We start from the raw sequence: 12,238 nt of genomic DNA on the forward strand, positions 1-12,238 counted from the left end.
TTGTCAGTCTCAGATTTATCATCTTCAGAGAATCCGATGTGATTATAAAACTGTGGGGGGGGGTTAAGCTGCTTGTACAACTGTTCCCAGAATTTGAAATATTTTGCTGTTTATCCTCCTCTGACTCGAGCTCGAGGACATGTGTGGAGATTTGTTTACTCAGACAGATGGCCTTGCGGTCCAAAGTCAGAGTCCACAAAACCCTTTTTTTTTTTCTGCTGCACTGCTGTGCCTCTTGACCACCAGTTTGAGACTTAATCTCCCTTTTTTTCTCCCCCTCTGTCCCCAAAAGTCCTTCCTCTCTCCATGTCTGAGTGTGACAGGGTCTCAGGTCAAGCTGACACCCGTCTCTCTGGTCAGTCTGAAGCAGGCGTGGGCCCTCTTCCAGCTGTCCTGTCCCACGGTCTATTTGTCCGACTGTCTTTCTGTCTGTCAAGCCCGGCTGTTGCCCTGGCCTCTCACCTTAATGTCAAGAGCCCTTCATTTTTAAAGCATAAGAAGTTGAACCAAATGATGTAGACTTACTGCCTCTGTGGCACATTTGTTTTACTCTAGAACACAAAGAATGTAAACGTTATGTTGTTTCATGCTTCCTCCGATTTGACACTTAGTTTAACCAACCTATCACTTTTTTTGCTTAATATATGCTTTGCCAAACTTGTACTTTGCTTTGCCCTGCTACAATTTAGGCTGTGGTAAAGAATGAAAGTGAAATTTAACAGTAACAAAGTCAACAAGGCCTCTCATCTGCCCTCAGGGTTAGATTACCACTAACTGTTAACTATTGACTCCTCTGTCCACATTAGAGCCTTCCAGTGCTGGCAAGCTATGGTTATGCTGCACAAATTGTGTCCTTGCCTTTAGATTTATCTGGTCACTAGCAAACATGAACTTGATACCTTTTAATTTAGTTTCCAGCTCTGTCCCCTAATATATTCCGATCTTGCAGCAGACTGTAATTTATCATCTGTGGCTACCTGGTACTTAAAGCTTGGAACCACCGTGGTATTTTGGTGTCTATAATTCTGCCTGTATGTTTAGTGAAGTGAAGGTAGGGCCCTGAAGCTGTTCAAACAGCCACACATGCCCATTGTGCTTAGTTATGCAGTACTCGCTTACTTCATTGAGCAAATATAAATCCCTTGGTCAACATAAGATTATCATGGCTTCTCCTTTTGCTAGTGTAAGTCATTTGGAGGTCAGACAAAGCAAAAGTCTGTTTTCTGAAAAAGCAATATTTGTGTGCAAATACTTTCCTTCTGCAAATTGCTACTGTCTTTCAAAGAATTCATCTGCACAAGTATTTTACACTTAGAAAAGTAGAAATGTATTTATTTTATTTGCCAAAATGCATGATTAGCACAAAAAGTTCACTTGCTGTGCAATAGACTATAAATAGATTATCTTATCTATTCAAAGTTAAGCTAGCATGTCTCCATTCATTGTAAATGAGCCGTGCTTACAAACGAAGCCACTGTGTGCTTATATAAACTTGCATGTGAAAACCTTTTTAAACAAAGTAGTATAATACTACTTTGTTAATACTATTATTGTGGAAGTCCTGTGGTCATGTTATTTATGGCGGTCGAATGGTATCCATGTACATAGTCGGGTTTATACCTCACAGCTAAGCATCAGACAGATTAATCTCATACCTCTCGGTGAACCCATGAACCTGCACGGTTTTGAAAATGGAACAGACAGTCCTGTTCACAGGTCCTTTCTGGCTCTTTAAAGCGCCGCAATATACAGCGCTGTGAAGATTTGGGCATTACCAACACTGTAAGGTCAATGTGAAGTAAAATGGTCTATTTAATGTTCTAAATAATGCAAATTAGTGTGATTTAATGCTGTTTTTGTATGCAGCTTGTTCTAAAAACAACCATTCTTTAAAAGCTACTACAAGTGCATGACTGTTATGCACTTATCCCAGATTGTGTAGTGACTATTACACAACTGCTATAATGCAATGCCACGTCCATAAGAGTTGTAAACAACAACCTATTTTCCCCGTCTAAAATCTGCCTATTTATCCCTTTCTTTTACAAATGGAGCTTGTAAAGTAAAGAGCTGCATATGTGATTCCATTATGTAATTAGTGTCCTTTTTAAAGTGCTGAAATACACAACGCAAGAAACAGAAATATCACAACGAGCGCTAACAGGAACATTCGATGTGCACAGACTGTGATTATATCAGCTCGTGGTGTGCCAAGCTTGGCAGGAAAATTGATGCTGGGGTGGGTTGTGTGAATAGACCATGTGTAGGGATACGTGGGCACGTCTGTTCACTTCCCCACTTAACACTTTCTCTGTGTGTCCCTCTTGTGTAATGCAGCCCAGCACCCTGCCACAGGGGACGATCAATATGAACCAGTGCTCCGACGTCATCGACGGAGAGTCCAGGACGGGGCAGAAGAACTCTCTGTGCATCCTGACCCCGGAGAAAGAGCACTTTATACGCGCTGAGTGCAAAGAAATTATCAACGGGTAAGACATAATAACCAGGACTTGGATCGGTTAAAGAGGACATATTCTGCTCATTTTCAGGCTCATATTTGTATTTTGTTTCACTACTGTGACTGTGACTTTAATCTTCAAAAAGGTCTTCTCAAACTGCCTGTGCTGCAGCACTTCTTTTCACCCTCGGTCTGAACTTTGGGATTTTAGCCTTTGCGAACCATTTACATGCACACAAACCTAAATAAACAGGAAAGGGAAAACCCCCAAAAGCATAATATGGCCCCCCATTACTAAGTACATTTACTCAAGTACTGGAATTAATTACTATTTTGTCAAACTTTGTACTTGAATGTACTGCTACTTTACACTTCCACGTCAAATATCCCACTTCTTACTCCACTACATTTATTAACACTAATAGTTACTAGTTACATTGTACATGCTATGCTGATATGATTCAGTACTGTACTACTAAAGAACACAGTATACACAAAATCATATGTACATTACATTACTCTTGTTTGTATTATCATTACATGTTGATATTGTTCATGATATCCTTCATTTATTTGACATTACATAATATTGTTAACATAGTTTTTTAACGTTTTGCTGTTGCATAGACTTGTACAATTTGCTATAGAAATACTGTGTTTTGATTGGGTAATGCCATACAGCTTCTCTGAATTTGATCAAAACTAAATAATATAGTACTCTAGAACAATGTACTACTGTGGAAAGATCCTTTCTGCATCACATGACTTCTAGTTCTGATACTTAAAAGTACATTTAGCTTATTTACTTCTGTAATTTTACTTAAGTAACATTTGGGCCTTTTACCTGTATTGGAGTGTTTTTAGACTGTATTATTTATACTTGTACCTGTGTTTAGGAACAAATTGATAATCAGCTGTATTTTTTCTATAAGGCATTATAACTGCCCCAGCACGGTTTTTGTTGCTCTGTATTTTGTTTTAGTGGTCAGGGATGACAGAGACTTGGGAAAGGGAGAGTATTTGTGCGCAGCTGCCTTTGCTGCCAAGCTGCTCTGCCCCCTGCTGTCTCTGTTGCACTGTGTGTTTCAGAGCCTAGTAATCCACACTGCAGTGACAGTGCACATTCTTGAACTGTTCCCTCTCCCTGTGTCCACAAACCTCCCACCCCCCCAATATGCCTGGACTCAGAGCCCAACACACGAGCTTCGGTTTATTCGGCTTGCTATCTTCTGCTTTTCCTGTGTGTTTCTGCACTGTACGCTCCCTCCCTCAATGTAGCGTACATTATATGGCTATTCTGAGGGAACTGTGACTCACAACACCTACTCTCCGTTATGCTACCTGCTCCATCTCTGCACACCTCCCACCCGCTATCATCTGGCTCCCATGTGTTCATTCCGAGCTATCATATTAACCCTTGCCAAGGCTGCTGTTCACTGATAGTGATGTAACAAGCTGGATTTAACAAATATTTGTATTGTTTTCAATCTCCTTACATATGATTGATTACATTACAGTATAAAAACAAGGCTGCATTGTTACTCATACAGAGTCACATGTTTGTATTCACAGTGTGACACACTTTACAAAGTGGGTGCAGCCGAAGATATTTAATAATGCATGATTGTTGCGTACCAAAGTAATTCTAATCATTCAAAAGCCAGGGTTTTCTGTATTGCAGATAAGGAACATTTAGTTTTTTTCATTATATGTTATCCTTCATTCTTTGTTTTGTTAAATTGAGTATGCTAAACATTCAGCAGACTGCTCCCGGGTTATTTATTCAAATGATTTTTTACTGAGGATACGCATTGTGTGGAAGGGGGATTGAGCATCTCTGAGTGTGGGAGTATTATTTGTGCAGTAAATAATGTATTTATGCTTTAAAAGACAATAGTTGACTAAATCCACCCCAGCTAATAATATAATAGTTTCCTTATGAATTGCCTTTTCAGTAAAGAGCACACAAACGGTGCCAAAAACCGACATAAATTATAAAGGCAAATCAGATGTAACCAAGCCTTAAGATGCGTTGTGTTGCCACCTAGAGGATTACAAGTGACTACATGTTTTATTTCCTGCATTTAGCTCAGTGTTTGTTTAAGAAGTAGAAGTGTAGTTTTATATTTTCGTATTTCAGTATTAGCTTGTACAAATGCTTGTTTTTAATTTTATAATGGTTTCATTTTCCTGCAGAGAACTTTTCCGTGTCATATTTTGATCGAGCACAGGTGCAGGGTATGTATAGTCTGCATTCATTGTCACAGGAACAATACTTGACTGTTTCACTATTCGTAGGTGGCAGGAGGCTCTGACTGTTTACCCCCGGACCAACAAGCAGAACCAGAAGAAGAAACGCAAAGTGGATCCACCCTGTCACCAGGTAATGCACCTACTTACACACTCCAGGGCAAAGTGACCTATCTTGCTCACACTGAGGTAGCGTCACTGAAAAACTAGGTCTAAGGGTTTGAGACAAAAAGTATTTCTAAATAAAAGACAACATTCGGGCTCCCAGTATTTTCTTGTTCACACTTTAAAGGTGGCTACCCCCATACATCAGCACTGAGCTAAAGTAAGCATTATAAATCATCCACATAGAGTGATTGTGCCATTGCTACAGCTAAGAAAGAACATATTTAAGGACAACATGTGCCTGGGAAATATGCAGCATGGAGGCTCCTCATTCCACTCAAGTCTACACCAGCTGTTTTCCCTCCAGAGATAGAGAGATGTATTGTTTTTCTGCCGGCAACATGATGAACAGTTTTTGCTTTGCATATTTGCATTCTTGAGTCCCGTGATGTGGCCGTCTCACTGCGTGCCACATACTCTTTAAAATAATTTGTACCACTGTGTTCATAGCACAGTGGTACAAATACTGCCAGTTATACCAGCATTTATATTCTTTAACAATGTATCTCTGTTATAAAGATGCAGAACAGGTGACGTTCTTTTAATTTATAGAGCCACCTGGTAAGAAGGCAGCAAACATTGTTGAGCTATCAAAATATTCCTGAGCAGACATCCAAGGATGAGGATGACAGCTGCCTGCTAAAATAACATTCAGCAATTTGACCATGATCCGCTCTCCTCTCAGTTCTCCCTTGCGCTCCGTGCTGTTACAAAGTTGTGTCCAGCAGCTTTTCTTTTATCTGCAAGACCCCCGAGTCCTACCTCCTCAGTTCTCTTATTTTCATTTGACATTATTAGTCAGATTCAAGACTTCCAAGTTGAGGTCTGTGCAAAAAGCCCAAGCCAACACAGTCTAAAGCCCTTTCTTTATTTTACATCACCTGTGTGCCATTGTGAAATATTGTTAGATCACTTCACCTGAAGAAAAGGTATTTCTGTTGTCATACCTTTTATAGAAGTACATTCCGATGATCTTGTTTCCCTCCTGTTTCAAATATTACAATGCTGTGAATTGTTAGAAAAATCCTCAAATCAGCAAAAAATGTTCATTGAGGATCCTATAAACGTTCTGATTACACATCGACAGCCACACTTACTGAGAATTCATGTCAAAGTCTGTGTGTCTGTAAATCTGGACATTAGGACTTGAATCTGCTGTAGTGTTGTTCGTTATTGACCACACTGCGCAGGGACCTTGAATGACGGCTACCCTCGAAGAACAATGTGTCTAGAAGGATTCTATAAATAAATAAATAAGTAAATAATACAAAGTTCAGCATTTTCTATGAAATCACAACTCAAACTTCAGTCAGATTTCTCCATGTTAGACAGAGATAAAATACAAGGGTAAAGCTCCATTACTATGAAAACAGTTTTAATAGCGAGATGAAATATAGGAGTTTCAGACCACCTACCGTGGGATACAGCTCTCCCCCCTTCCCTTCCTCCTTTCTGATGCAAGGCCAAATGTGTGGTGGGTGCACACAAAGTTCTCTCTCAAGTTCATTGTCTGGCTTCTCTAATGACGGCGCCCTGAATCCGACAGTGACCTTGCCGGGACACTTGACGGGCTCATTTGCAGCGGGACGAAGTGACACAGGGATGACCTTAACTCCCATGTGGCATCCAAAATACTTTTTCTGTTTAAATGAATATACCCTGTCTACACTACGATCGCATTCAAGCTCCAAATTAACGTCTGATATGAGCTTTAAAAAACAATACCTTGTACGCTCTTAAACAAATATTCTATCTTTTTTGAAAGTGTGTGAAATAACACTCAAGCAGTCGAGGCCAAGTGACACAATTAGGGCTGCTAGTGTGATTATTCCATTACTGCTTGTCTTTTTCAGTTTCTATCATCGTCTCAGGGGTTGTTTGGGATGGAAATGTGATATAGCGTGTCACGGATAAATACCCACAGTTCACTTAAGGCTCAAATGTCTGCATAAGAGCTTTCCTCCCACTGAAGTTACTAGAGACAAATGCTAGGTGTAAAAACTAGCAAAGAAAATGTTTACCTACTGGGTCGTGACCCTAAATTGAAGCACCTGACCTTGCAAAAAAATTCCATGATGGGAAACATACCATTGTAACTGAAAGGAGTTTTTACTTTCTTGTGTTTGCTCTCAAGAAACACATGTGTTTTTATGTCATAAATATGTATGAATTTGGCCCTAAACCACAATAAATAATACAAAAACTATAAAATCATCGAGACGTATTGTTGGCTGTTCTTGGATTGATAATAAATCAGCAGGACGTAGCATTAACATAAAGGGCTTTTGTGATTGGCAGGGTGGAAGAAATGCAAGCCAGTGTTTTTCCACTGAGGACACGAATGGACACCCAGTGAGTTCAGCTCGGCCGAACATTGTAACTTCATTCTTTTGAATCCCTGAATACAATTTTTACTTTTATAATCACTACCAATCCACGTGAGGGAAATGCTTTTTTTGGATTCTCTCGCCAATACTGAACGGGTGATTCTCGTTACAACGGCATGTTTATCGTGATTTTAAGTAGGCTGGATGATAAGCAAATGTTTGAGGGCCGCTTTTTCTTTGGAAATCTTGCTTTCTCCTGTTGTAGATTCTGATTCCAAAAAGGGCCTCTTTTTTGTACTGGTGAAATCAAGCTTTGAAACTAACAATGATCAAATCAAAAAATCAAATCAAATCTGCATATACAGAAATTCTCCAATAATACTGATGTGTTTGCCAGAATTAATCCATTTTCTTTGTTAAGCTGTCAATCACTTTTTCTCTCCACATATCTTCCTTCTCGCTCCAGAGCATTTTTTATTGTTACCTATAATTACATTTGTATTGTAATGACACTTTGATATTGGTTAAAACAAGAGAAATAAATGGAAAAAGTGTGGGGATAGGAGATAACTGTGCTTTGCAGACTACTTATAACAACATTAACTGCTTTAATGATACAGTAGTCTCTGAATTGGCTCAATATTGGACCCTAGTGCACTTCAGATGAGGCATTAAATTGAGCTGATGTCCAAATATTTTCCTTAAATTAAGCCTTGATTTAAAGAAAATATATTCTCTTTGATCGCATTTACTTTCCAGTGTTTAATTTCTCTAAAATCCTTTTCCTTCCTCGTATTCCTTTTCCGTAGTCTATCTGTAACCTTGCCTCCCATCATGTAATTTCCTCTTCCCTCCCCCTCCTCCCCTCCCAAACCCTCACCCAGGAGCCCGGCCCTGCCAAGGTGACGGTAACAAGCAGCGGGGGGGGCAGCATCCCCTGCCTGCCCAGCAGCATCGCCGGCGCTGAGAGGGTCCCGATGAGCCGCACCACTCTGTGGCAGGAGGAGAGCCGCTGGAGCCGCGCCTCCATCCCCTGCAGCCGCAGCGCCTCCTGCCTCAGCCAGCTGGGCCAGAGCCAACCGGAGTCCAGTGTCACTACTCAGGACGGTGAGGGCAACGATGACAAATTCCTCAACATCCTGCACCTATGCTTCAGTTATAGTTTCACTTACATAATGAAAAATAGGTCAACAAAAAGGAGGTTTGAAAATGTGCTGGTCACGACTAACATAAAGACATTGGCACATACTGTATCTCTTTTAGTTACCAGCTCAGCATGATGTGAAAGCTGCAGACCTGGGCTTTAAGGGACAGTTCAACCCAAAATGATCGCCTAAATAACCTTTTTTTAAACTTTACATCAATTGTTCTTCAAAAATACATAACCTTATTAAGCAAAACATATCCACAGACCTTGTTGTGAGCTGTTTCATGTAGGTATTGTACATAAAACAACTCGAAGCAAGGTCCGTGGAGTATGTTATAGCTGGTCAGGATTGCTGAAGAGAGACTTTGCTGTTGAGTTTTTCAAATGTATTTTTAAGGAGCTCTGAGCACCACAAAAAGTGCCATCTTGTTCCATAATATTAGAGAAAAAGCAGACATCTCTGTAGTATTTATCTCCAACACTTGGCAATTTACACCAAACAAATGTAGATTAATAAAAGACACAAAATTTGTGTCTTTTATTAATCTACATTTGTTTGGTGTAAATTGCCAAGTGTTGGAGATAAATACTACAGAGATGTCTGCTTTTTCTCTAATATTATGGAACNATCACTTTATTCCTCGGTGCCGGGCGGAGACTCCTCTAATAAACCAAATTTTATTGTTCGTTACCACGAGAAATCCTCCTTCAAGGTCCTATTCCACCCGAACCTCCAAATGGAACCAAGCCGAACGTAAACCGATTACCAATGTTTTGGGGCGTTTCTTTTGGAAATACTCTAGTATATCACCGCCAGTTTTAGACTGTCAGTAAAAGTCTGTACCAAAATAATATATTACCTAGTCCTGTTTTTCACGTCGTATAGAAAAAAGGACTTGAAAGTCTTAGAGAAAGGTCGTCTCCCCCTGTGTACAACTACATATGTTCTGTACTTTTAACACCCTAAACTTTGTCCAACTGGACAACTTTTGTAGACTACCGTAATTAAGCCATATTAGACTTAGAGCTACGTAAGTCGCAAGTTAGAAACCGTACATGAAGACGAAAAACAAGTTGACATCGCGACCATTGCTCACACAACGCGGTAATTACTAAATCCTACCGTATACGTACAAAATGACCAAGAAAAGATAACTAGAAAATGGAATAAGACGAGAACCGAGAAGGCATACAAACGAAAAAACAGCAAAGTTAGAAAAAGGTCCCTCCGATCCGACTTGACTCGAAGAGACTCCGTTGTACGGAGTTGTTTGGGGAGGTGGGGACACGGGTGTCGACAAGGACGGGACCAAGTGGCGACTAAGGCGAGTGAAAGTAGAGACGTGACGGACCCTCGTGGTGTGTGTGACAAAAGTAATGTATATAACTCTCACACGCCATCGCCAATACAACAATACTAAATACGATCCAAAAAAAAAAAAAAAAAAAAAAAAAAAAAAAAAAAGAAAAAAAAAAAACTAAAAAAAAACATATACAGCGAGAACATACTAAATACCATATGGCCCCATGTGTTCGTATGAACCACCAACCATGACCGCCCCCGAATATGTAATGTCAGACTAGACATAGAAACGACGCACGGTGCTGTGCTGCTAGTTGTGTGTATTATTAGTGCACGACTCATGAAATATGTTACACCCTAGTTGTGGCTGGAAACCACCCCGGGTGACGATACTATGATGAAAGTTCACATAAACACGACAATATTCAAGGTAATACCTGCGAATCACGCTACAATATGGTGAAAAAGTTAGGGAGAGGTATGGTGAGTTTATTGTGGTATTAGAAATAAGTAAATACAGTAAATGACTCTGAACAGCAGGAGTAACACCCATAACTACAATACAGCGCGAACGATGGAAACCGTGTAACATGTATATACTTTTCCCCTGATAACTTTCAGATTTTACTACAGGTTTGAGGGATGCAACACGCAGGGATTCCTGACAACTGCCGTCTATCTAGCCGGACGTCAAAGCTAAAGACGTGTTTCAATTGGTTTTTTGTACTAGTTAATGGCCTGTGAACCAGACAAACTGTTTAGTTGTTATCGATGAGAGAGAATTATGTTTCTGACGAGTACAAGAACGTAGAATAAGGGTTTGAAAAACCTTCAAAAAAACACAAAACAGACTCAAGACGGTGTGTCCAACCGACACCAAAAATGCTTGACAATAAAATACAAGATACAGGAACGGTGATCTACATTAGCTAATAAAGTGAATAATCCCGCGCGCGAGGAAAGCGGCCTCGTCCTCATGAAAACACACTCATTCTGTCAAACTCAAGGTCCGGGGGCCAAATCAGGCCCTTGGTGGATTTAATTTCGGCCCGCAGGATAATTTCTAATTACTATTAGATCTGGCCCGCCGCTATATTGCACACATACCTTCACTCCATCCTGAGGGTCTCCTCAGCTCAGAGCCTGAGCCCAAACATTGATGAACTTGCACCCAAGATGAAATGCCAAGTATCTGGTCTGAACTAGCATCACAGAGCAGCACACTGAGTTTAATGGATGTTTCCTTTTGCACTTTTTTTCTTGAGACAACAGAGCATGTTTGGTTTTTTCTTTGAGGGAAATTGTTTTTTTTAAGCTGTTGTTGGCCTGTGGAAAAATGTAATCATAAAAAATGACTCTGCAGATAGAGCCATAAGAAATTAATGCAACTGATTATTTAATGTTGTTTTTATAGGCAATAATTTAAGCTTTGTTAGTTCCAGGTTTAATATGTGCAATTATTTTGGCCCACTGTGTATTTGAGTTTGACACCCCTGATCTAAAGTAAGTAAGAGAATCAGCACTTTTGAAACAGGGCCGAAACAGAGGGGATTATGGGATGCTGCAATGATCTGTTTGGTGTTTCAGCCAAACACTTCAGAGACATGTTTTGTATATATCAGAGACCTATAATATATTGATGAAATACAGTATAATAGGAGACCTTTAAGGCAACCAGTGGCTCATTAATGATTACTAATCATGATTCGCTGCCATTTTTATCACAAATGAATCTGCATATATGTTTTCCATGCTAAATGCAACTTATTGATTGTGCAGAGCATGACACTGATCCCTCTTACCTGCGCTCCTGCCCAAACAGCCGAGCCACCTCCTCTCTGCCGGGACTCCGTGTCCGTGCCCTCAGCTCTTGGCGCTTTTTCTCTGAGCGGAAAGCTTCACGGTAGCTCATTCTGCGAGCTCGAGGCACATCGGACAGCGCAGTGTACTCCCTGCCAGGCCGCCCCACTCTGCCTCCTCCACCACCCACACTCCCGGTGCTGCCTCCACCACCACAGCGTCCCTCCCAGGTGGGCGTACTCCCGCTGGGCTCGGAGTCCAGCGAGCTCTGGGAGGAGCTGATGGTGGAGTAGCTGGGGGAAACAAGCGCACCTGGAGAAGGGAGAGGATCTTGGGAGGGAGGATAAGGGGATGTTAGGGAGTCTGACTCTGAGATGTACCTGGGACTGAGAGCTCCTAAAGAGGAGGACGAGGCTGAAGAGGACAGCGGCAGGTGCTGGGGCGGCTGCACAGACTGTGGGGACAGGGCAAACTGAGGGGAGGGCTCCGACTTGGTCTTCTCCAGGGAGAAGTAACCGCTCTCCACTCGTACCTTGCGTCCAGTGCTCACGGATCCGGCATCTGAAGTAAAGACACAGTTCAACTGATATGGATCACCCAGAACAGACATATGGTGTCAAAAATGTGTTCATGCTTTAACATATATCTGTTGTATACTGCAAAAGAGTAAGGCATGTCACTTTTTTCCCGAAACAATAAAGATCGAAAGAAAAGGCTGATGGTCAAGTTTTCCCTCTGACCTTTTGTGTCTTTAATTAATGGTGGGGTAGGTAATTTTGGAGAAACCA

General features: G+C 40.9%; 1 protein-coding gene across 1 annotated transcript in view; it reads left to right on the forward strand.

Moving 5' to 3' along the window:
• LOC104958654 (myosin phosphatase Rho-interacting protein-like) overlaps positions 1–8,529 on the forward strand; it is a 28,936-nt gene extending 20,407 nt beyond the window's left edge. The window contains exons 4-8 of the mRNA XM_010786417.1: positions 2,338–2,489; positions 4,757–4,841; positions 7,172–7,225; positions 8,085–8,355; positions 8,471–8,529. Coding sequence (XP_010784719.1) covers positions 2,338–2,489; positions 4,757–4,841; positions 7,172–7,225; positions 8,085–8,355; positions 8,471–8,529 — 621 coding nt within the window. The remainder of the gene's footprint in view (positions 1–2,337; positions 2,490–4,756; positions 4,842–7,171; positions 7,226–8,084; positions 8,356–8,470) is intronic.
• The last annotated feature ends 3,709 nt before the right edge of the window (positions 8,530–12,238 follow it).

Source organism: Notothenia coriiceps, unplaced genomic scaffold (assembly GCF_000735185.1).
Source record: "Notothenia coriiceps isolate Sejong01 unplaced genomic scaffold, NC01 NC01_scaffold00029158, whole genome shotgun sequence".
Classification (NCBI taxonomy): domain Eukaryota; kingdom Metazoa; phylum Chordata; class Actinopteri; order Perciformes; family Nototheniidae; genus Notothenia; species Notothenia coriiceps.